This window comes from Polistes dominula, unplaced genomic scaffold, assembly GCF_049000335.1.
Source record: "Polistes dominula isolate Pdom_NZ unplaced genomic scaffold, Pdom_raw_medaka contig_80, whole genome shotgun sequence".
In the NCBI taxonomy this organism is placed as follows: domain Eukaryota; kingdom Metazoa; phylum Arthropoda; class Insecta; order Hymenoptera; family Vespidae; genus Polistes; species Polistes dominula.
Genome location: NW_028301111.1, coordinates 2,904,699 through 2,931,321, shown reverse-complemented (window position 1 = coordinate 2,931,321; position 26,623 = coordinate 2,904,699). Strand labels below are relative to the sequence as shown.

General features: G+C 28.2%; 5 protein-coding genes across 8 annotated transcripts; 2 read left to right on the top strand and 3 right to left on the bottom strand.

Annotated features, from left to right (window-relative positions):
* Positions 1-1,906: 1,906 nt before the first annotated feature.
* On the top strand, positions 1,907-5,070 carry LOC107069557 (putative sodium-coupled neutral amino acid transporter 12). Its single transcript, XM_015326979.2, is given in 7 exon segments — positions 1,907-2,511; positions 2,687-2,808; positions 2,884-2,968; positions 3,061-3,435; positions 3,518-3,695; positions 3,767-4,309; positions 4,312-5,070. Coding segments are annotated over 7 exon segments (1,503 nt in total). The 5' UTR covers positions 1,907-2,472; the 3' UTR covers positions 4,473-5,070.
* A 1,224-nt stretch (positions 5,071-6,294) lies between these two features.
* On the bottom strand, positions 6,295-10,694 carry TBC1D16 (TBC1 domain family member 16). The gene is made up of 5 exons (XM_015326977.2): positions 9,872-10,694; positions 9,468-9,804; positions 8,979-9,404; positions 8,603-8,896; positions 6,295-8,515 (listed from the first exon to the last, which is right to left on the bottom strand). The coding sequence occupies exons 1-5, from the start codon at positions 10,692-10,694 to the stop codon at positions 8,131-8,133; spliced, it is 2,265 nt and encodes a 754-aa protein (XP_015182463.2). The 3' UTR covers positions 6,295-8,130.
* Positions 10,674-15,535, bottom strand: LOC107069556 (ATP-dependent DNA helicase Q1). Of its 2 annotated transcripts, XR_016178020.1 has the most exons (3): positions 15,395-15,535; positions 12,640-15,120; positions 10,674-11,072 (listed from the first exon to the last, which is right to left on the bottom strand). XR_016178020.1 is itself a non-coding variant. In XM_089176764.1 (2 exons), exons 1-2 carry the CDS (start codon positions 15,450-15,452, stop codon positions 13,379-13,381), a joined length of 1,800 nt encoding a protein of 599 aa, XP_089032890.1. In that variant the 5' UTR covers positions 15,453-15,535; the 3' UTR covers positions 12,489-13,378. The 2 variants fall into 2 exon arrangements, 1 of the variants encoding a protein (XP_089032890.1); XM_089176764.1 differs by lacking the exon at positions 10,674-11,072 and having other exon boundaries at positions 12,489-15,120.
* LOC107069558 (hydroxyacylglutathione hydrolase, mitochondrial) lies at positions 15,520-17,796 on the top strand. 3 transcript variants are annotated; one of them, XM_015326983.2, is made up of 5 exons: positions 15,520-15,627; positions 16,477-16,592; positions 16,837-17,179; positions 17,245-17,348; positions 17,422-17,796. In XM_015326983.2, the coding sequence occupies exons 2-5, from the start codon at positions 16,545-16,547 to the stop codon at positions 17,692-17,694; spliced, it is 768 nt and encodes a 255-aa protein (XP_015182469.1). In that variant the 5' UTR covers positions 15,520-15,627; positions 16,477-16,544; the 3' UTR covers positions 17,695-17,796. The 3 variants fall into 3 exon arrangements, with proteins under 3 accessions (XP_015182469.1, XP_015182466.1, XP_015182467.1); XM_015326980.2 differs by lacking the exon at positions 15,520-15,627 and adding an exon at positions 15,634-15,856; XM_015326981.2 differs by lacking the exon at positions 15,520-15,627 and adding an exon at positions 16,098-16,244.
* A 50-nt stretch (positions 17,797-17,846) lies between these two features.
* Positions 17,847-19,004, bottom strand: LOC107069559 (uncharacterized). The gene is made up of 4 exons (XM_015326985.2): positions 18,833-19,004; positions 18,642-18,712; positions 18,177-18,522; positions 17,847-18,100 (listed from the first exon to the last, which is right to left on the bottom strand). Exons 1-4 carry the CDS (start codon positions 18,929-18,931, stop codon positions 17,987-17,989), a joined length of 630 nt encoding a protein of 209 aa, XP_015182471.1. The 5' UTR covers positions 18,932-19,004; the 3' UTR covers positions 17,847-17,986.
* Between the last annotated feature and the right edge of the window lie 7,619 nt (positions 19,005-26,623).

Here is a 26,623-nt window from a genome sequence, read left to right as displayed (position 1 = left end):
AAAATACAAAAAAATACAAAAAAAAAAAAGAATAAAAAAGTAATATAATAAAACTTTATATGCGTAAGAAATTTATCCACCAAGCTTCGGTTTTTCATTGAATAAAAATCTATAATTAATCTCATCATCGAAGAAAATCACGCGAAAATCTCCCTCCTTTTTATACATAATTATATTAATTGTAGCTTTTGTACCGTTCAACGTCGTTAATTGTAACACGTAAGATTTGTGGTGAAATAGAAAATGAAAAAAATAAAAAAAAATAAAATGGAGATTTAAAAAAAAGGAAAAGTATAGAAAAGAAAAACACAAAAAAAACAAAACAAGATAATACTTAACATATATAATTAATTAATTACTCTAAGAATTTAAAATTAGGTTTATATTTTCAAGTCGAATAAAAATTATTTTCAATCAACTTTCATAACGTTGTCGTTGATATATATATCATCTTCTTCCGCGACAATAACGTAATAATTCGTCTTGTATAAAATAAAAATAATAGCGAGAAAGAGAAAAGAAAATGTTCAACAACAACAACAAGGAATAATACTAATTTTGATATAAACTATAACTTTTATTTATTTATTATATTATAATATAAATTAATTAGCACGAGAGTCTTCTTCTACACAGTAGTAACAGCTGATTTTTGCGTGTACGTACAAACAATATTATTCTCTCTTTCTCTTTTTCAAAATGAATTTGTTGTTACGTATTGTTACAGTTAAACGTCGATTATCCGACAATAATTAATTCTCTGTTGTCATCACAATTAACAAATAATAATAACAACAACAACAACAATCTATGTATAACGTAACGAGAAAACATCTTAACATATTTAATGCATGATGATTAACAATAATAAACGTATGCATTTATATCAACGTTTCATTATTTTTCTATTTAAACTTTTTATAACGTCAATCCAATTATATATATTTATATTAATTTATAAGCGAGATAATCGAGATAATCGACTGTTTCTGTAATTTTAAAATACAATTTCAAGATAGAATTTTTTATGATTTATTTTTTATCAAACAATAATACTACGCGTGTTGTTTGTGTGTATATTTAAACATTTTCAATATCATTTGTTTATAAATTATTTATAAAAATGCGTAATATATATATATATATATATACAATATTCTCCATTTTGTTTTTATGTTTATTTTTATTTTTAAATCGAACACTGACCTACATTAAAATTGTTCGATTAACGCGTGTTAATGCGTCGTGTGTATATATGCGTGGGTATTATAATACCCCTTTAAAGCCATTTAATCATCCTACACTTATTAAATGGTTGTTAAAAGACCATAAATTCCAATAGAATTTTCTAATCATTTTTTCAATTTATATTAAAAAGATTGGACGAGTATTTGCAAGGGCTCTTTTTTTTTAGGTATACATTTATAGAATTTTTGTAAGAAAATTAGGGATTGATCAAACCTAACCTTAGATTGTCTACTTTTCTAGTAACTTTTTGAAGCTTTGAACTTATTATGAATGGTCACTAGCTGCATTTGTTTGTTTGTTTTTTTTTCAATGAATGCAACAAGAATCATTAATGATCAGCTGTTTTATCTATATTTTATCTTAAAATCGTGATATTATTTATATTTTTCTTTGATCTTTAACGTATAATTTATATCTAACAATAGTTTCAAAATTAACGATATATTTCCTTCCTATTTTTATTAAATGTGATTTATTACTTGAAAGGGTTTATTAACACATGCATGTGTTAGAGAACATAACCTAGTTCATGAGATTATTATCATAGAAATAGATCATGTCATTTATCTCGATTAATACGAGTTGCATTTGATTCGATATATCGTATTCGAAAAGTGGCGCTGAGTATCGATAATAGTTCGAATAAACTAGTTGCATTTCTAACCACACGTACAGTGGTGGCAGCACCATACAAGCTGGTGATAAAAATTGATTGGGCAAGTATTTTGCACGAAAAAGAAATCGATATGAATCTAATAATGGAAGAAGATTAATAAAAACAATTTAATTTATTCGATAAATTCATATCGCTACGAGACGAAATGTTATTCGATATATTTCATGCTGTAAACATTGATTTATCAATCGTGTACTATTTTGAATGATTCAACGCGAATCGTCGTCGAGATTTTTGCTTTGTTTGTTTGTGAAAGGTTATAAAAAGATTTCGATAAGAAGAAAATATATATATATATATATATACGAAGATGATAAAAGTTTAAATATAACATAAAAATAAATTATATATCGATACGTGTGTAATAATATGTTTATCGATTAGTCATGCTAAAGTCATGATCGATTTTGAAAAAATCAAATCTCGTGCATTATCGTCTTCGGAAATTTACCGTAACGTCAATAACACGTATGTAGTTGCAATAAGAATTAAAATTGAATAACCCTTTCTTCGGAGATTGCACACCACGTCAGGAAAGTTCATTCAAGATGCCAGAACAAAATTCGAGTGATCAATATTCAACATTGGTAAGTCAATCATTATTGTTTTTAATTTCTAATTTGACAGTACCTTTAACATAACCTATATACATAACAATAGATTAAATGTTTACTTTGATTACTACACTTGCATTCATTTCAATATAATTATTTTCTTTTTCTTTAATCTAATTGAATGTTTTGTTATCTCTTTTTTTTTTAGGTTGGTTTGATTTACATTTTTAATCTCATCGTTGGAACTGGAGCTTTAACTCTTCCAGCTGTTTTTAGTCGAGCAGGATGGGTTCTTGGTTTCAGTGTGATTTTAATATTAGCATTTATAAGGTAAATAAGAAAGATATTATTTTATTGAGATAATAATTCTAAGTGATGATTCTTATGCATTTTTTATTATTACAGTTTTATGACAGTGACATTTGTTATTGAAGTAATGGCATCAGCCAATGCAATTGTAACCTGGAGACAAATTCAACACCGTAAACGTGTAAGTTTTTCTTATCTTATTATCTCTCTCGTTCTAATTGTTTTGTTTTGTTATTAATAATATATTGAACTACATTGCAACATTATTTTTAGGCAATGCAAACATTAGGCGACTCCTGTCCCTCAAATTCAGATTCTGAAGATACACCATTAGTTACCGTTCACACAGCCAGTCCAGATAAATCGGATACAACCTATCGGTATTACATAATTCATGATAAAATAGAAATGGGACAAATAGCATCAATTTTTTTCAATAAGTTTGGCACCACATTGTTTTATTTATGTCTTGCCATTTATTTATATGGCGATTTAAGTATTTATGGTGCAGCTGTAGCTAAATCGGTAGCAGACATTGCTTGTACTTATCAACCACAAAACTTAACCTGTAATGATACTATACCGGATAATGAAGTTTGTTGGGAAGGTTCTACTTTGGATAGATTGTCTGCGTATAGAATGTTTCTTGTAAGTTATCTTTTTATTGAATTATTAATATTATTATTTATTGTATTGTATTGAATTCACATGTTTTTTTGTTTGTTTATAGACGACTTTTATTTTTATGCTGGGACCTTTTGTATTCTTCAACATACAGAAGACCAAGTATCTACAATTATTAACATCAGCGATGAGATGGCTTGCATTTACTATCATGATCGTGTATGCAGTTAGAAAACTTATTATTAATGGTCCACGAGGTAACCCACCGCTTGCAGATGTAACAGGTAACAAAGTTGAACGTGTCAATAATAATTAAAGGATAATTACAATAATCAATATAACGTAACTATTTCAGGAATTCCTAGTCTATTTGGTGCTTGCGTATATTCTTTTATGTGTCATCATTCTTTACCCGCATTGGTAGCTCCAATTGCAAACAAATCTACGCTTAATCGATCTCTCGCATTGGATTACGTATTGATAGCATTTTTTTATCTTTTACTTGCACTGACCGGTGCATTTGCTTTTGAACATCTCGACGATCTTTACACATTGGATTTTGGACCACGCGGATCTGGCGATTGTTCAAAAAGTTCTAACATCTTTATGCTAATCATTGAATATTTTTTAGCATTATTTCCCGTGTTCACATTGAGCACGAGTTTTCCAATCATCGCTATTACACTTAGAAATAATTTACAATCTTTATTTTTATACGACGATACTTCTTATAATTTTTGTCTGAGAAAATTAATATTTCCAATATTAGCGATATTACCGCCATATTTGATTGCTATGAGCACCAAAGATCTTTCTAAATTAGTTGGCATAACAGGATCTTATGCGGGTACTTGTATTCAATATTTAATTCCAACCTTTTTGGTTTATTATGCTAGAAAAAAACAAATAAAATTATTGGTCTTGGTGTAATAAATAAATTTGCTAGTCCCTTTGCCAGCAATTTTTGGTTAATCTTTGTAACAGTTTGGGCAATTGCTTGCATGATTTTAGTATCGGTTAATTTCATACAAATTTATTTTCAAAAAGCGTTTATTAAATAGTAGCATGTAAATTGTCAATACAAATTGTGCATATTACAGATCCGAGTGATCAATATGTACAATAAATGATTGAATATCAAGTATACCGTTTGTGTACGTGAAATAATGAAAAAAAAAAAAGAGAAAAATTATTCCATTTTGGTATCGCAATATTTCATGGGCATAAGTTCCTAAATACACAGGAACCAGTCAAATTAATGATAGATAATAATTAGTAATTTAAGAAAGACGTGAAATTATATGACAGTGTTATCAGAGATGATGGATTAATATTATTGTACTTAAAACGAATGATATGAGGACTAATTGATAAAAGAAATCATCCTGCATTTCTTTAAACCATTTGAATTATCCAAGTATTTTTTAATTAGAAAAAAAAAACAAATGTCAAATCATTTCATTATTTATTATTTCATATATTGTTTCAATAAAGTGAAGTATTTTTATTAATTAAATAAACATTTGAAATCATTCCAATGTTGGTATTCAAATGGTTAATGCAAAGAAGTCTGATCGGCAGGTTTATGACACTGAGCAGCAGGTGGTTTGCAAATGTGTCGCATTAAATAATAAAAAAAAAAAAAAAAAACAAAGAAAACTTGACAATACTCTTGCACAAGTCAGGATCGACGTTGTACAAGCCAAATCTGATAAATGTAAATTGCAATTCTTTTTCTACTATATTAACAGTTAACTTTTCATTGCTGTATTCTAGCATATATATAGATATATATATATATATATATATATTGAAAAATATATATATATTAAAATGTTGATGTCTATTCTATGTAAAGAAGAAGAAGAAGAAGAAGAGATCTTTCACAAATAAGTGATATTTAAATGAAATGATAAGAATTGATTTTAAAATATGTGAGGGACAGTATTATTAACGTGATCATAAAATTTGTTTTTTTTAAAAAATGTTTCGTTATGTTTTTTTCTTTTTTTTTGTCGTTTTTCCAATTCTAATGATAACTTTATTTGTAATTTTTATATTATATATGTCTCATTTAATATATTTGAACTTTTTTTTTCTTTTTTTTGCAAATTTGTATTGTGAATGATGTTTTTTTTATTCACTGATTAAAATGTGTAACGGTGTTTTTTTAAAAGGCCAAAAGTGAGCAAGTAAATAGAATATCGTTAAAATGTATTATAATTTAAGTTATATGATAACATATTATTATTATTATTATTATTATTATTATATATATATATTGTATGTATGTATGTATGTATGTATGCATAAGTCTTAAGATAAATAGTAGAGAAATATTTTTCTATAAGTGTGTAAAACTGCCAAAAAAAGAAAAAAAGAAAGAAAAAAAAGTACTGATAGTATGTTCGAGATACTCTGTACCTGTAAAAAAAAAAAAAAAAAAAAAAAAAAAACACGAGTGTAGCGTACAATAAAACAAAAACAAGAAAGTGCATATGTAATATATTTGTCAAGAAAAAAAAAAAAAAATACAAACGAAACACGATGATTCATAACTGGTGCAAGTGCGAAAACAAAAAAATATAAATTGATTGTACAAGTTTATTTAGATTTATTTTTTGTCTATTTTTTTTTCTTTTCTTTTTTTTATATGCATATATACACATTACTATTACTTAATTTATAATATTAATTTCATAGTTCTTATTATAATAATAATAATAATAATTAATAGACTCGAGTGTGTGACAGACTTTTTTAACACGGATAGAATTCTCTGTTTTTTTTTCTTTTTTCTTTTTTTTTTTTCAAATTCCAACAACACAAGGTAGCACAGTTAAAGCACGTAACAATTCTTTTCAGAAATCTTATAAATTGGTATTGTTTTTTTCTTTTTTTATAATCGTTTTCATAATGTTTAGAGAAATAATTACCAATGTGTAAGATTTCTGTAACGAATGATCACAAACATTCGTTTACATTTATCACGATTTTTTTTTTTTTTTAAATGTCTTATGAAATAAACACACGATACTTTTTACTATCACACAAGACAACAACAGGACATTAAAAAAAAAAAGAAAAGAAAAAAAAATATATATATATATATATAAATATATTAATTCACAGTCAATGAGGCATTGAATAAATTTCTTATAAAATTCAAAAAACAAACGCAGACATTACATTAAAAGAACAACAACAAAAATTAATAAAACTTTCATTAAATATTAGAATTAATTTAAATAGTACGGTCACTCGTAATTAATGGCAAGTAGATTTAAAATTTTCTAAATATATATATATATATACGTATATCGTGAGGTTGATGATTTTTTGTTTAAAAGAATTTTAAAATAGAAATTGTATTTGTATATATATATATATATATATAAGAGATATTTTTGTTCATAATTTTTGTTCATAATTTTTGTTACACGCGGCTTTAAAAAGACAACAACATCTTTGATTCCTCTCATTGATTTTGGTTCTGTACACTCGAAAGCATTTATTTATTTATTTATTTATTTATTTAATTAATTAATTTGTTCGTGTCTTTCATTAAAAATTGATAATCGACCTTATTTAATTAAATATCTTCGTACATATTACCTAAAACAATTTCATTTTAATTAATTGTGAAGTTTTAAAGACTAGGATGATTATAAGTTGTATTTTTCTATCAATCATCCTTTTTCGATTATCAGTCTTTGATTGTACTAAAAGGTATATATATGTGTGTGTATGTATGGGTGTATATGTGCAGAATCTCTAAATATTTTCTTGTGATAATTTGTTTCTCTCTAAATCGCAATAATTGGATATATTATTATTATTATTATGCATTTAAAAATCATTGGTATATATATATACAATATATATCATGAAATGTCTACAATTGTATCATTCGCTGTGATATTATATTATTTGTATAAGTTACAAAATATTTTCTAATACATGGAATTGAATTAATCGATGAGATATGAGAACTAAGTTTCATACTTTGAAATAAATGAAAATATCATTCAAATTATTGATGACCCATTTATACAGTTAAAAACATTTGTCACAAGGTTTCTACAAAAAGTCTGTTCAAAATATTCAACATCGTTCTAATGTTTTTGGTAATTGCAATTTTTTGTTTTGTTTTTTTTTTCAATAGCCAAATTATATGTTCACATGAACAATTTTCGTATTCTAATGTCGTCTTTTAATTCATCGATGAAAATGAGTTCTATGTGTTAAGAAATATTCTGTATATAAGATTCGCAATGTGAACATTCTAAAAAGCTGTATATCATTGTCCCTATATCACTACTAAACTTGTTCATTTATTATTATTTTTTTTAAATTTCAATGGTTGGCCATTTTCTTTTTTTTTTTTTTTTTTTTTTATCAAAAATCATCTATTCTTTTGTTTGTTTTTAATTTTTCTTCTTGTTTTCATAGGATATGTGTGTATTTTTCGATCAGATTAGACTAAATATTGATATTACATGTAATTTAATCGAATGCATGTTTAAACATGGACCATTATTTTATATCCGACATATTGAAAACATTCAGAGGCAGATTGAATTTTTGTACAAATTAGAAAATGCATTCGATTATCCATTGGCTTTGTTTTGTTTTTAACGTGGATAAATTTACTTTCATTACAAATCCGGTAAAGCATGTATAATTGTAGTATGTAATTGTTAGATAAAATTAGGTCGTTTAATCATAGTTATCCAAATAAGGACATGGTGCATCTTCATGACCAATACATTCGATTACCGGATCATGACTGCTATCCCACATTCCTGGACCACATTGACGACAAAGTCCAGCTAACGTGCAAGGCAAACGTAAGAGTTGACGAAAATTGTGAAGAAGACCACGTGCCTTTCTTAATATCAAATTTCCATCCATGTACATAGCTAATGAACTAAAATGCAACAGCATTTCGTCGGTTCTAAGATCTTGCGCTATTACATCCTCTGCATAAACGCACATTATGGCTAAGCAAAGGAATAAATGAAAATGATCCGTCAAATAATTGACCCAGCAAGCTTCCCACATGACTAGAGCAACTTCCGTTGGAAATTCACGTTTTAAACATCTGTAATTAGAATAGGAAAAACAAAAACATTGCAATTAGTTAGATAACATTTTGTAAAGTCATTATTGTTTTGTTTATTATACTTACAAGAGGATCCATCTGTGACAAAACAATAATTCTAAGGCATCAGTATGTTTCTGTAGATGCATATAGAAATCTGGTACCATAATTCTAATTAATTCTCTTAGATAACACAAATTTCTATCCATATCAACATCAGTAGGTGTACACACGGCTACAGATCTTTGCATCAGTCCAGCAAAACACCAAAAGGCATCAATTTCTGAGTTAAGTTCAGCTAACAATGGAGCCAACAAGTCAGACATTCCTTGTGTGTATCCCAAACGGGGATTGTAAACAGCGTAATTTAGTAAAATATTTCTAACAAATGAGATATTCATTAATTTAAAGTATCGTTATGTGATTATTAATAATAATTATAATTATCAGGGTAGATTCTTACTTCATAACCTCGATATTTGGATTATCCTCTCCAGCGTAATATGGATTTCCTCTATCCGTTCTAACAACATCCTTTTCCACAATACAAACAACATTTCGCCAGAAACGTTCAGCCTGTTCAGGATTCATGTTCAATCTACGTTTCTGAATATCATCGTATTCTTGTCTCCTAAGTGCATCAATTTGTTCTCTATCTTCGTAAGCACTTTGATAAGAATAACAATGTAAGAGGAAAGGCCAAACAATTTTTCTTAAAGCTGGTTCTAATCCTCCAAAAAATATTCCTTTACGAAGAGCCAAATCATCCTCTACTTGTCCCTTTTCATTTAACAAATCTTTCCATGCCAATGACGTGATCATTGGAACCTGTCCTTCTTCAGGATGCAATTCATCGCGGCTTACTTCAGGTCGGCAAACCATAAAATGCCTGTAATTATAAATGATATTGTTAATGTGTACATAAAATTGTTAATAATATATTGTAACATACTTGTAAGGAAGAGTTTCTTCCGTATCAGCATCCAATCTTGGATAAAGTAATTGATGCCATTGATGCAAAGTAGCAGCAAGCCGATCTAATCCACCATGATGAAAGTGTAAAATTTTGTATTGGCTTTCTCTACTTGCAACTACCAATTGTCCACAGGTACAAGCTGGATCTGCAAAGAACAACCTCAAGGACCGCATTTCGCTAAGATCAACGGAAAATCTTCGACATCGATGAGCTCTTCTCAATGTAACAGGAGATGCAGTAGCACTTTCAGGAAATGTTAGATTGTGTTGCAGTGCTAGAAGTTCAGGGGATCTCATCCATGAAGGTATTTCTTCTGTTGAGAATAAAACAAAGATATTAAAATGATTTAATAATAGGATCTTCCATATTTAATTACATACCATCGGTATGGGCAGATATCGAAAGACTGCAAGTTGAAGTCAGAGACATACTACGACTCTTGATGCTTACATTATCATAACATAAATGTATTCGATCTTCTTCCATGTTCTCAGAAGTATCTTTACATTTTTCTGCATCATTCATGGATTCAGAATGAAAACGATTGATCATATGATCCCTGTCCTTTCTAATGACTCCCATAGCAGCATCACAGATATTTCCTTTAGCTTCCCCATTGACTAAGTTTCTACATTGAATAATTTTTTTCTTATTTCGAAATTCCCCAATGTCATGAGAAAAATTGTCTTCCTCTGTAATACGTATCCCAGTAGAAAATCCTCCTGAACATACTCGTTCACAATCACCACATCTAATGGGTTCTTTAGCTTCCAAACAAACGTCAACTCTTTCTTCTAAAGTTTCTTTATCGCAAATACTCTCATAACGTTTCTCTCCCAATTCAGGAATCTTTACATGACAAGACTCACCAATCTCAGAGTCACGATGACTCACAATACTCTCCAATTTCCTTACGTTCAAACTCTCCAATGTAGTCGGATGTTTGCGTAAAGTAGAATTAGGTATCCAACTGAGATGCAAAGTTGGCACGTCAGAATTTTTATTAAACTTACAGGTTATGGTCATGTAACCAGGGTGATGCACCACGTCAGAATTTTGACGCGTCAAAGTTGGCGGATGTACGCAAACATTGTTCTTACAAAACAATGCTTCACCATCCTGATAAATTGTACGACGTTCATCCTGGCTGCCGTCGCCTAGGATGTAACTGCTCGCTTTCCTCAGAATACTCGGAAGCGGCATCTTCGTCTTTTAACAAACCTCCCTCGTTTCGTATCATGGACTCCCTAAGTTACTTTTTTCGATTTTCTCACCCCCCACTCACCCCCACCTTTCCTTTAGCTTTTTACTTACAATTTATTTCTTTTTCTTCATTCACATTTAGAATCACATTTATATTTGTTCAAATGTTTACAATTATTGTGACACGCACAAATATTCTTTTGATAATCCATACGGTTGAGATGCATTTTTTTTTCTTTTTGGTCTGCACCCTTATTTGACTTGCGACAAGTTGTTCAAAGTTGTTCAAAGTTGTTCACACTTGACAAGTTGTTTTTTTTTTTTTTTATCCAAGATGAACGGGTTGTTGTTTTTTTTTTTTTTGTTAACTCGTGAATTCTGAAAAATATCAAAGAGATGTTATATATTAAATAAAGTTCTTGGTTTAGAGGTGTCGATGCAAGAAAACCAAATGAAAAGGGGAAGGTAGTGGTGAAATTTCTCGGTTCGCGCCATGCGCTCTGAGAACTTAGGAAGAACCGCGGGGTGTCCGTGATTTCTAAATGGGACACTTTCCGGTACGATAAAAAGCCTGACATACGTTGACCTCGATCCATTATGCAACGTTTTAACTTCCGCCAGTAGAATCAATTTTCTATGTTGTCTATCATTTATTCGAAAATTTCAATCATTTAAATTGAAACAACGTTTGAAATTTAACACATTTTTTTCTTTGTTTGTTCAAAATCAATTCGATTTATCGACATTCAAAATGCGTCTTATTCTCGTACGGTGATTGGTTAACTTGATCTATTGCAATTAATTCATTTCTATGTTCACTTTAATCAAATTCATTTTAAAAATAACAAAAATTGACGTATCTTTGATCGAGTTTACATTTGATAGGGGTGTAAAAAATTGGAAAATAATTTCGGATCATAATTAAATTCATTGATAACATTGTTTTGTTATAGTTTTTTTTTTTTTTTTAATTATTAATTATACGTGTTGTACAATTGCAATTGAGACACATTTCAAATGAGTTGCAGTATAAAATGCACCTTTTTTTTTACGACGTCGTATTTTTTTTTTATTTATTAAATAAATAAATAATAATAATAATAATGTTTATTCAGTTACTATATTGATATTGAATCAATATAAATACAGTTACATGTAAAATAATCAAATATTATAAAAAAAAAACATCTATGTGCAATTGATGCAACAACAATTGTTCGTTAAAAGACGAAACTAACGACAAATATTTGTTGATAAAACATGTATGTAAAAAAAAGTTGAGCCAAAAAGAATCTTATATTTTATTTAAAAATAGATTTCCTCGACGTGAGTTCACACGTTCGATCGTAAACGACGAATTATTCATGTCCAGGTCAAAGGTTTTGACCAAATAATTTCAATAGTAAAAAAAGAATATCTTAAAATAACAAAATCACATGTGTTAGAGTCTGTAAGGACATTATTTATGTACAATAAAAATGTACAAAAAAATACTGACGTAATTATGAAAACATGTCGTGTACACTATTGGTCAAAAGTTAAGGAATTACTGTATAAAAATATTTCAACGTATTCTTGCGTACAATTTAATGCATATTTTTCAATACAATTGTATTTTAAAATTAAAACATTAGTGCCAATGTTAACAAGAAAAATATTCAATTATAAAAAAAATACAAACAAAAATTAATTTTAATAGTTATTATTAAAGATAAATACAGTACAAAGTATAGTATTGTAAAGTTTTGTTGACAAATCAATTTGGTAAGGCAATTTATATAAAAAATTCCAATCTTTTGACCAATCAGTGTATTATACAAAAGAGTAGAATCAATGTTTGTTTAATAATTATACGAATAAGATGAGAGAGAAAGAGAGAGGAAGATGATCATTGTATGTACAATCATATCAAAAAATTACAAACATAACAAGACATCATACGTACATCAAACGTCACTTTGTTGTTAATGAATTTTAGTCAGCTTCGTAAGATGATATCTTCTATCAAAATTTGATATAAAATGATAAATAAAAAACTAATCATTGACTTGTTAAATACAGAAAAAACGATCGTTGTTTCAACGCAACGTAAAACGTGTTTAGCCACATGCTAAGATTCGCGCTGCTGCTTCTTCCTTCTCTCTCTTTTGTACTATTTCTCTCTGTCTCTCTTACTGAGGATCAATATTTCCATTTGATCGCGAAACCTGCGTGCTTTTTGCCCTACTACCCGAGCTACCGACATACCATCGTTAACGTTGCATCTCTCCGCTTGCTCTTTTTATTGATCTTTGAGCTTTGCTGCCCACTTTTCTCTTTTTTTTCTTTTTTTTTTGCCATTCCTCCACTCTCTTAAATTGTTAGTCTCCTCCTCTCTGTTTAGTTTCAATTTCCCTAGAGAGTTCTACTATATTTCTGTCTCTCTCAACATTTGTATATATGAATATTTTCTCTTAAACTTTATCTTAGTTTCATTCCACTAACCAATTAATTTTGTTATTTTCCCGAATAACATCGAATGCATGATTCAACAGTTATATTATTACTGAACAATGCAATTATTGTATATTAGTTAGAAATAAATAAATAATATTCATTGCATTCGTTGTTACTGGTTGATCTGTTTAACAGTTTTGTTGTATAATAATACTTTTTATACAGTTTACAGTATTCATATGTATACACTAATGAGCTTCGTAATTAAATATTATTTTATAGTCTTTGTTAGAAACTAATCCAGATTTAGGTCCACGTTTCAAATAAGATATCGTTGAGTACGCTGAGAAATGAAAGTCTTCTTGCAGGTAGCCATTTATTAGTAAATGTCCTATTATAGCTTCACCAGTTTCTCTTGTAAATGATGGTGTAGGCACTTTGGCAACTCTTAATAAAGATGCTCCTTTACCAAACCAGGCATCTATTAACTTTAATGCTGTTAATCTTGTTTCATTTTGAATAGCTTTAGTAATTATTTCATACAAATGTCTACAATAAGGTGCTACGTTTAATTCCTTCTTTTCTTTAGGTTTACGACAATGATCACACATTTCAGCACAATCCTTGGTTTCCCAAGTTTCTTCAAAATGTTTAGCTATCAGACTACGTCTACATGAATTTTGATCCAAACAATATTCTAACATTTTGTATAAATTTTGTAAGCCAACTTTGTCTTGAAACACCATGGTACTCAATCTAAAAATGTCCGGTAAACGATACAAGACGATACATGCTGACTTTTTACCATCTCTACCAGCTCTACCACTTTCTTGGTAGAAATTTTCCATAGATTTGGAAATACAATGGTGTATGACAAATCTAACATCAGGTTTATCAATACCCAATCCAAATGCTATCGTAGCTATCACTGCTTGGTATTTACCAGATATCCATTTGGCGTATACTTCAGATCTATAATCTGCTTCTAACATTGCATGATAACATCCTACTTTTAATTGCAAACCACGTAAATCTGTGGTTAATTGTTCAGCATCTTTAATGGTAGTTGTATAAATTATACCAGATTTATCCTTAAATCTATTTTTTAATAAATTTTCTATCATTGAGAGACAGGTGTCCTTATCTGCTGGTTTACGACGTACTTCATAAAATAAATTTGGTCTGTTAAATGGTGCTCTCAAAACTAAACATCCTTGAATGTCCAACATCTTTTGTACATCCAAAATAATCTTGGCAGGAGCTGTTGCAGTAAGACCAAGAATTGGTATACCTGGAAACATTGATTTTAAAATTCCTAGAAATTTATAATCCGGTCTAAAATCGTGTCCCCATTGACTGCAACAATGCACTTCGTCTATCGCAAAACGATCTAATCTTTTCAACTCGTATGCCTTTTGTAATTTGCTCATAAAACGATTAGACTTGGCCATGTATTCCGGGGTAACATAAATTAATTTCAGATCCGATTTTTTATCTATCAATGAATTCATTATGGTCTTAACATTTTCTTTATTTGCTTTAGCGTGCAACATTAAAGCTTTTACGTTAAGTTTGTGCAATCCATGTAATTGATCCTCCATTAAAGATAACAAAGGAGAAACTACTATTGTAATGCCTTTGCTAATTACAGCTGGCAATTGATAACACAAACTTTTGCCACCGCCTGTTGGCATAATTAAAATAACATCCTCGTTAGATAAAACTGCATTAATCGTTGGCAATTGTAATGGTCTCATATTATCTATTTTAAAAATATCTTTTAATGCTTTTCTCAAGTTTTTCGACCAATCGAAGTCTTCACCTTCCCAGTTTTTCTTTGATACGGACAAACTCTTTTTCAAAAGTGCATCATCTCGTAATTTTTCTTTACGTTGAATTAATACTTTTTTACGGTCTTCCAACTTTTGCAATTCCGTTTCTATTTGTCGCAATTCATAATCAATTGCAGCTATCTCATCTTCTTCTGTAACTGTAAAATCAAACGAATGATTATAATAATACAGTTAATGTAAATACAGTTAAACAATATACATGGTGGGTTGAAAAGTTTTGAGCTTCAACAACAACAAAACAAAAATACTTTTCAACTTTATCAAGTGTATATACAGGGTGTCTTATTGTTACTTATGTAGTGTATATATGTTTGTAAAATTTGTGTAGAAAATAGTGCGACACCATGTATATATATATTTTGTAAATTATTAATAGTATTTACAGTAATATAACAATGAAAAAAAATGTACCTTTATTATTATCATCGTCATTTATAATTATAACATCTTTTGAACTACATTCAGACATTATAAATAATTTGAATTTATCAGCTATAGTTTATTAGCTGTCTCTGTATTTTTGTTTGATTTGGTAGGAAGCGTTGAAACCTAACCTATATGACGAATAATGCCGGTATTGTGTGCATGTTTTCTCCCCAGTTTCAATCAGCTGACATTTTAGTAACTACACGTATTCTTATCAGGCAAGTACATAACCTCACTGTTAGATCAAGCTCTTTGCTTTTTAATTAATATCATTTAAAAGCTTTTGTGAGTTTGTTTATAAACGATTGAAAAATTGATATATTTAATCGAAAAAGATTAAAAATAATTAATAACAAATAGAAAAGTAAAAAAAAATGTCATTTAATGCTGCATTTCGTTCGTGTCCCACTTGGTTAGAAAATCGACTCGTTTCTGTATACTTCAAGGGTATTGCATTTTTTTTTTATATTTTTGCGTTATAATATTTTGTTCACACACACACACAATAATATTTTTTTAAATCAAATTGCACGATTAAATGATTAATTATAATCGCATGTCATTTTCTATACTTGTGTTGTTAGTTTCTTAGAAAGATATATTTTTTCTAACCTCTAATAATCTTGTAGCTTGTAGATAATTATAGGGGGGTTTTTTTTTTATTTCATAGTTTCTTTTTATATATCATCGTATGATAACAATTAATTCTCTTTATTTAAATTCATATCAATATACATAGATAACTATTTGAGTCAAGTAGTAACACTACATGTACTGCATAATCAAATCATGATTGTTGGCAAATATTTAACCCGTGCTTTATTATCTTATCTTAGTAAATAAATATTATATATATTTTTTCTTTAGAAATTATAATACGTTTATGTTAATATATAATTAAACAAATATTTGTTTAACCCTTTCGTTTCGTGTGCCGGATATATCAGGCATCTACGAGTGTTTCCCTACGATGATGAAACTTTGGTGGATTAAACTGCTGAAACGAAAGGGTTAATTAATAAAATATTTAAAAAAAGAATAATAGAGATTTTTTTTTATATTATTAGCACGAAGCATTGCTGCAAATGGTTTTCGTGGTACGCATAGTAATTCAGTACTAATAGAACAACCCAAAATGAAGGTCCAAATCTTATCAGCGCTTCAGGATAATTACATGTATCTTGTATGTAAATATTCATTTGTTTTTATTATCCCTAGTACTATATGATTTGTGTGAATTTGTATATGAGTAAAATTCTTACGTGAAATTCACTGATAATACATGTCCCAAGTCTCAGATAAAGGGAAGGGTGGTCCAAGTTTTATTTCATAGGGAATATGTCTCATACACACATAATTATAGTGCAAGGGAACAATCATTGTTTACAAATGAATCTATCTAATTAGAAATTGATTGATTTTGTAAGATAATCGATGAGAAATCCAAAGAAGCTGCCATAGTAGATCCAGTTGATCCAGAAGCAGTTGCAGATGCAGTTAAAGGAAATGATGTAAATCTTACGAAGATTTTAACGACACATCATCATTGGGATCATGCTGGAGGTAACGATAAGATGGTGAAGAATTTTGATAATTTGCAAGTTTATGGTGGAGATGATAGAGTTGGTGCACTTACTTGCAAAGTACAACACAATGATACATTTAACATTGGAAGTTTGAATGTACGATGTCTTGCAACACCATGTCACACTACTGGACATATTTGTTATTACGTTACTGAAGAAGGTGATACACCTGCAGTGTTTACAGGTAACATAATTTAATTACAATATATGTATTATTATTTAAATGTTCTAAATAGTTCAATTAATTAGGTGACACATTATTTGCTGGTGGTTGTGGAAGATTCTTTGAAGGTACTGCTGATCAAATGTATAAAGCGCTCATTGAAATTTTGGGTAAACTACCAGATGAAACGGTGAAGAGATGATTCTTATTATCTTATCTAAAAAATTATTGAATTCAATATATATTATATATTTATTTTACAGAAGGTATATTGTGGACATGAATATACCATTGCTAATTTGAAATATGGTATTCATGTTGAACCAGAAAACGAAGCAATTCGTGAGAAGATGCAATGGGCTAAAACACAACGTGACAAGAAAATTCCAACTATACCGAGTACAATAGAAAATGAAAAACTTACAAATCCATTTATGAGGGTTCATGAACCGTCTGTTATGAAACATGCGAATGAAAGTGATCCCATAAAGACTATGGCATTTCTACGTAAAAAGAAAGACACTTTTAACGCATGATTTATTTTATTTTATTTTTTTTTCTATTGTTGTTGAAAAATATTCTTTTATTACTACGTTGTTTAATACTCTAATATAAATAATAAATATATATATATATATGGGGGTTATTTATTAAGAAAAAGAAGAAGCAAATAAGGACAAAGGTGTGATTTGCGTTTTTATATAGATTATCTATTATATTATATAATAATTACATGTGTGGTGGTCGTAAATACAAACGTACAATTAATGATCATAATAATAATAATAATAATAATAATAATATATACAGTAAATATTAAAATAATCATTAAGTTTTATTTAAAGACATTTGATGATTAGGTGGATCTTCTGTTTTTTTATTATAAATTTGCATTTCTGCGACATATTTTTCTTTGGAACGTTCGTACATGTCATAATAGACCTAAACAAAAAAATATGAATTAAATAATGTATACAAAAATGGGAAGATTATGAAATGGTTTTGGATAAGAAGATACCTTTTTATCTTCAGAACTAAGAGATTTCCATGTAGTCGCTAATTGTCTTGTCAATTCTTGTTTACTTGGTTCAGGATCACCAGCCAACCTTTCCATTACACGTGGTCTTTGTTCTTGGCAAAATTGAAAGAAAGGGTTCGCTGGTCTTTTGGGTGCATTGGGATCTGCCTTAGTACCTTTCCTTTTTGTTACTTTTTTTGGTTTGTCTTCTTTAGAATTATTTGGTGCAGCTTTAGTACCTTTCTCTTGTTTGAAAGTTGATTGAAATACACTGTTCTCTTCTAAAACACCCATTGGTGCTTCCCTCCAACGATCTCCATGTTGATCCAATCGATCGATTAAAAATCTGTTTATTTGTAAAATGTTTATGTATATATGTAGATATATATATGTATATGTTGTTTTTTATTATTAATTAGATTTATAATTGTTTTTAGGTTAGAACATAACCTATTACACACTAACTTTTTTTCCTTTCTCGTTCGTTTCAGTAATTTTCTTACTTTTTGAATACGAAAAACTAATCTTTCGTTTTCCTATAATGAATTAAATGTTATAATAAATTAATAAAATGTTTTATGGAAATATATTTAGAAAAAAAAAACAAACAAAATGTGACACTTTGAAAAAAAAAAAAAAAACAAATATAAATTAACCTGTTGTAAAATTTCACATCTGTCCAACAACATTTGATATTTTCTTTTGTAAACGTCAAATACTTCAGGTTCTATGTCGTATTCAGATTCGTCTGACATTATAAATGTAATTTTGCAACGTGATATAAATTATGTTTGTTTTTTTTCCTTCTTTGTATAATTTAACTACTCGGTCGGTAATCTTTTAACGCTTTAAATTTGTACGAGTTTATTTGTCATAGGAGAGATGGCACCATCGAAGTACAGTTATCTTTGGTCGATAAATTTCTACCTTACCGACGACAATACGAGTTTATTTTTAATACAAGAGATGGCGCCATCGAAGTACGTGTTATCTTAAGTCGATAAATTTCTACCTTACCGACGACAATACGAGTTTATTTTTAATACGAGAGATGGCACCATCGAAGTACAGTTATCTCAAGTCGATAGATTTTTACCTTACCGACACGATTGAATAAAGTTAATAATAATGAGGAATTATTTTAATTTAATATAGTAATATATTATTTTATATTATGTATGTATGTGTGTTTGATAAATAACGTAAAGAATGATCTTTGAAGTATCATTAATAATATAAATGAAAAATGAAAATACAGTAAATTATTACAGATCCATACAATTTTATCTGTAATAAAGTATTAAATAATAAAATATAAATTTATAACTTATATGATATGTCGAATGAAATAATAAAAGTTATTAAAATTTACAATTATTCGTTATCTTTTCGAATATAATAAAATTTTTAACTAGATCGATAACATTTATGCAGTATTTATCAAACACAACCGACGAGCTCTAATTAAATTCTATGTAACTTAAAATAATTAACGTTCTATACATAAAAAAAGGTAATTGTTAATTAACAAAAGAAAACATTATACTCGAACGATAAATTATTACTCTTATTTCAAATAGAACACAAAAAATGGCGGCATAGTGTTGGTTTATACATTTAAAAAAAATTCAATGCGTGTAAATCGGTTATATTAACTCCATACTTCAAAAATTATCAAAAAATAAACGCATAGGGTAATAATTGAGGTTTAAATTAAAAACAAAAATAAAAAAAAAACCAAAGGAAAACGAAAGATAGGAACAAAGGGGATGTGTGTGTGTGTGTGGGGGGGGGTAGTTTTAGGTTAGTGAACGTTAATCATATATATATATATATATATATAATAATTCTTTACATTATACTTTGCTAGTCGAACTCTAATCTCGTACCGGTCAAAAGAAGGGTTGGTTGGGTTGTTTCATTGCGCATGCGCATTAGTCAAAGGGAAACTCACCTCAGTTCACCCTTGTTTGATAGTAGAGGGGAGAATAGAAGCAAACGAGAGGATAGAGAAAAGAGAGAGATGGCAAATGAAACAGGGGTTGGTGGGGTTGAGGGTTGAGCGAGAAAGAGAAAAAGATAGGAAGGGTGGGGGTAGAGTAATGGAAAGAGATAGAAGATGAGAGGAGACTAGAGAAGGGGGTTAGAAATAGAGTGAAAGAGAGAGAGAGAGAGTGAGAGAGAGAGGGTGGTAGTTGGAAGGGGGTGGGGTGGGGGGTGGTAGACGAGGAAGCAACGGTGAAGAAAACGCATATCAGCGTCGCGTTCGGTGTGGCCTCGACGGCTTTTCGTCTCGTCTATAGTTTTCTCTCTCTTCCCTTCGTTTCTCGACATTATTAAACGTTATTTTCCTCCTCCCCACCCCTGTCACTTTAATCTCTCTCTCTCTCTCTCTCTCTCTTTCTCTTTTAATATAACATCCTACTTCATCTAAATAATCTTCATTCGTTTCTCTCAAGAGTAGCGTCTTCGTATTTCCGCTCGTTCATCCTCGTCTATTTCCGTCCGTTCGTTCGTTCGTTCGTTCGTTCGGTCTTATCGAAGACACCAAGTTAAAAAGAGAGAGATAGATAGATAGATAGATAGATAGATAGATAGATAGATAGATAGATAGATAGACAAAATAGATAGAAAGATAGAAAGAGAGAAATCTTAAGATACTACGTTAGTCATAAACGCGTTTGTTCTCTTTGTTTATTAGCTGTGTTTTTTAACCACCCCCCCCACTCTCCAGCCCGCCCCCACTCTAAACCAAGTTGATTATTTAATCCGTTCTTTCACCTTTTTTTTTACGGGGTGTGTTGTTCGAAGTATATTCAATCGGTCGTGTATCTGTGTATTTGAATCTGTGTGTGTGTGTGTGTGTGTGTTTGTATCAACCTATAATCTTTTTTGTTTTTTGTTTTTCTCTCATAAAATTTTCCGTGTCAATTTTCATACTAATTTTTCGTTTGTTTGGTAAATCAAATATTTTAAGAAGATGCAGCAGCGCGTAGCAGTTTTTTAGCATTCGCTTTTGGATCGTCCAAGACGACCTTGGGTGAGTAAAAAAAAACCAAATTTGATTTTATGTTTGGGTATAAGATTGTTTTTTTGTATTTGTTTTATTTGGTAGGCTCTTCTTTTCTATCTGTCTGCTGTGTGTATGTAGTTGAGCAGGTGTATGTGTGTGTGTTCGTGTACGTGCGTGCACGTGTATTTATATCATTTATGTATATATATATGTATGTATTCCTCACAGAAATGTAAAAGTTAAAAATACTTGTGTTGGATTGAGATTGTTCCTAGTGACTAGGGGTATTGAAAATATCACTAGTATCTAGTAAAAATCATTGTTTCAATCTTTTGTACGAAGAAGAATGTTGGGACTATTTTTGGCATTGACTATTGTTGATTATTTTTGCAAACATCGTAAAAAGGATACGTTTTTTTTTTTTTTAATACTTTTTATCATAAACATTGATGAAAATCATGCATCGTTAATTTTTATTAAATCTATTAAAAAGGATTTATTAAACATTGTATTTGTTTGTATATATGTGTGTAAATGTGCAATACACATGTATTGCAAGGTTACAAATTCTAACGGGTTACTTAAATATTAAAATGTAGGTCACAAAATGATTTTGATATTTTAATTAAAGAACATTTGTAATTTGCAATTTTTACGGGGGTTGAGGGGAGGGGGTGGGTGTATTTTTAATGTAAATACAGAAAAACACATGTGTGTGAAAACAAATGAAAAAATAGTTTGATTAAAATAGATATTGTTTGCTTGTAATGGTGGTGGTGATTATTTATTTTAATTATGCATGAGAATACTATGATAAAAATATATTTGAAAATAATGTCTCAATGTTTATGATATTTACGGTTGACCAATATTGTAGTAGGAAGATATTTTATGATTAGTACGCCATTAACATTTTTTTTTATGATAGAAATTTGTGAAAACAAAACTAAAAAATGTAATTTATTTGAATACAAAATCAGCAACTATCTTTGTTAATTAATATTTATTTATAATTTACAATAATTAATTTATATTTTCTATTTTTGACAATACAATGAAAACATCTTGGTGCATGAAAAGCTTGTAACATAAATCAAAAATCATATGAAAGAAAATGTTTCAATGCATTTATTTAAATAATAAATAAATAATTTGAAGTAGCCAAATATATTGAAAATAGTAAGAACTTACTAATATGCCAATTAATAATAATAATAATAATAATAATTTATTTAAATAATTGAATATAAAAATACTCGAATATTCAATTGAAATATTTAAATTAATGTTTAGAATTTTGAATAAACAATTTCAAGTATCGAAATATATTAAAAATAATAATAAGAACCCACTTGTTCATCATAATCTCAAATACTTTTTCATTATTCTTAACAATAATAATCCATTAAATAAATTTTCTTTCATTATTATGTTCAATCTTTTATTATTTAACGAGTTTTATCAAGTATTTATTAAATATTAAATAAATAATGGATCGTGTATAAATAAGCACGCATCGTAGCAAAGTTTTTTTGTTCGACAAAAGGGTGAAATCAACGAGAGAGAGAGAGAGAGAGTGAGAGAGAGAGACAGAGGGATGAAATGGGATGGGATGAGGTTGGGGATGGGGTGGGATAAAAGAAATTGGTAGAAGAAAGGGAAGAAACTATATGCTAGGGATCGTGTTGGAAAGGAAAAGCTTTTCTTCTTGGACGAAGTAAGGGAAGCCCTCTCCTCCTCGTGGATCAATAGCAGCGGCCGTTGCGGTCGACACGATCAGCTGATTGGCCTATTGCTAATTCTGTTTACAAGTACTCTTACCATCCGGTGCGTTCAGATGTATATATATATATATTTAAAAGTACATAGTAGATACATCATAGGAATGGAACGCGGAACAAAGCAGAAACAGTAGAAACAAATGATGTTCAGCCAATCACGATTGAAAGGTTCAAATTTGTCGTTCCTTCTATCATCCAATTTGAAAATAGAATGTGTATCGGTTGATTTGGTTGGTTCATTTACACGTTCTGTTCCTATGTTCAGTTTTGTATTATATTTTAGTATTAATGAATTGATTTGTGAGGATCAAATGGAATCGAACCAATTGGAGGATTCGTGATCCGTTTCTTGTTCCTTTGATCTTCGAATTTGAAATGTTGATGCACTTCTCTGCATCATTTGTTTGTTTGTTGCTATGTTCAGTTTGTAAAATACTTTAAAATGAATGAATTGAATCATGAGGATCAAATGGAATTGAAATCTTGGACCAATCAGAGACTCGTTGTCTTTGCTTTTGTTTTGTTTTTTTAATAATAATAGCAGAGCATATATTATGAGATAAAATGAAAGAGGAAACAAAAAAGAAAATGAAAGAAAAAGAAAAGGATAATCGCTTGATCAATAAACTTCATTATGGTTATTGTTATGAAGTTAATTTCAGATCAGAGTTCATTAATTTGCTTTACGAATTTACTATGCAAATTGTACATCGTACGTGTATCAGATGTGTATATGTATATGTGTGTGATTTTCACGTACATATGAGTATAATAACGTAACGAAATGTGAATCGATATCGATAAGTATTGTATCGATATAAGTCACGCGAATGAGTCACGTGAATGCATCAATGTTGAAATAAAACAGTTCATTGTTCAAATCGTATCAGTTTGTCAGTCAATCTCTCTATCGTTGTGTTACGCGTATAAAAGAATAATTTATTTATTTTTTTTGTTTTGTTTATCAAATGCTTCTCCGATAATGACATTTTATTTATAAATGAACAAATATACATAATTTATTTTCTTTCATTTTCTTTTTTGATAGATAACTTACTTATCATGCGGTACAAAAATAAATCCTATTAATAGGAATTATTTTCATAATAAATGAATAATAAATAATTAAAATTAAAAGAAAAATTTTCCTATAATAAGAATCTTTTTTTTTCTTTAAATAAAATATATTATAGATATTCGTTAAATGTGAAAGAAGAAAAAAAGAAAAATGTGATAAAAACTACCTTCTAGCGTACCTTTTTATATTCTTTCATCGATCGACCCTCGTGGAAAACTATCTAGGACGAATACAAATGTATGAATCCTGTTGAATATTCTTCTACCTCTCCTAACCTATACCCTTAAACTAAAATCTATTAACCATGTGAATTGTTTTCTTTTTTCTTTTCTATAACATACTATTTATTTTATTTTTTTCTTTATTTTCTTATTTTCAAATAACAAACGTTATTCATTTGAATTTATTATTATTTATCTTATATTAATTATTTATCTAAAGAGAGAGAAAACAAAAAAATTCATTCAAAGGGATGAAATTTTCTTCTATTTTCTTTTTTCTTTTTTTTTTTTTTTAATAATGATTGATTATAGGTAACGTGCTAACGTAATCTTATAAAGAATAATTTTGCGTTGGCGTAAGGAACAAATTAGGACGGCTTAGAAACACCTAAAATGATTATGTAATTGTAAGATTATATTGTACATTTACGTATTTATGTATCAATATGTAATTTTATTATATATATATTTAATATATTAACATATTATTTAATTACTTTAACTTTACTTAATATAATAATTATTTAATTATAATATTATATTTGATATATTTACATATTTTATTTATAATTAATATTATATTTGTTATTAACATTATATTTGTTATTAATATATTATTTGTTATTAATATATTATTTGTTATTAACATTATATTTGTTATTAATATATTATTTGTTATTAACATTATATTTGTTATTAACATTATATTTGTTATTAATATTATATTTGTTATTAATATTATATTTGTTAATTAATATTATATTTGTTATTAATATATTATTTGTTATTAATATTATTTATTATTAATATATTATTTATTATTAAGATATTATTTGTTATTAATTTTTTTTATTATTAATTTATTAATTAATTAACTTTATAATAATTTTAATATATTAATTAATTTATGAAATTATTTTCTAAATGATAAAAATATAATTATAAACTGGACCGCGGGGGGATTCGAACCCGGATTCTTCGTTTAGGGGGCAACTGCTCTTACCCCCTGAGCTATTCGAAACTTACTGATTTTTTATTACAAATGCTTATATAAGTTTTAATCTCATTATATGTATTTTATATCAAAAAATCATTTCATTTGGAAATGATCATGTAACTTTTGAACAATCCTGTAATTGTATATACAATGATATAAGAAATAGAAATAACTCTGATACATTCTGATACATAAACACATAAGTAGCAGTTACACATATATATCTATATGTGTTTGTTAATAATGAAGAATAAGAAATTACATTCTGATATTACTACTCAAGTTGATAGTTTTCAAATCAAGTGTCATACATCATCAAGATCATAATTGTAACGACTTTTCAAGTACTTCCCCGTGGTTCGATAAGAAGAAATGTTAACCTATTTTCTCGAATGTAATCTTCAATTATACCGGTGATTAAGATCTTACAGAATAGATTAAGTAACTGTATATATATATATATATATATATATATCTACGTCAGCAAATGATAATTATAATTATTACCATTATCTTAACATTCGTCATTGAATACTTTTTTAGATACCATATAAATTGTATATTAAAATTCGATAAAAAGAAAAATACAGTAAAAATATATAAATATAATAAATAAAATGAATAAACAAAATTATATAACCTCAAAAATACTTATAATTGATCACTCGAAACTATATAAATATATGTATATATAATATATTTCATTTTGTTATAGTACAAAAATACTGTAATACAAAATTACATAACCTTAAAAATACATAATCCTTCGAAACTAAATATATATATTTAATTTTGTTTTAATAATGAGATAATATTATTCGTTATAAACAAAATATTAGAGCTTCTTCAGCAACTATAAAATTACAAAAATTACATAACCTCAAAACATATACATATCTATGTCTGTAAATTATAATTATAATTATTAATTATTATCTTATCATTCGTTATAGAATATTCTTTTTAGAAAGTCGTACAAATTAAAATTCGATTGGTATAATTAGATAATCCTAATGTAATTTCTAACTGTATAAAATTTATCTTCACTAACTCAGGTAAATTAGTGATGCAGTTTTTCTATCAATTTTTATCTGTTTTCTCTTTTCCCTTCTTTAAAGTGAATGAAATCGTATTGAGTTAATAATAAAAATCTTATCATCATTATTATGTATATGTCTATGCATATGAGGTTTTAATTAACTGTATAATGTATGTTAATTAATTGTACTATTCCTTTGATTTTTTATTTATAAATGATTATGAAAAGTAAACACGTTTGATCGTTGGAAAATCACAATAATTGATTAACTTCTATAGCATTTCAATATAACGCAATTTAATGGAAATTAATTGATGA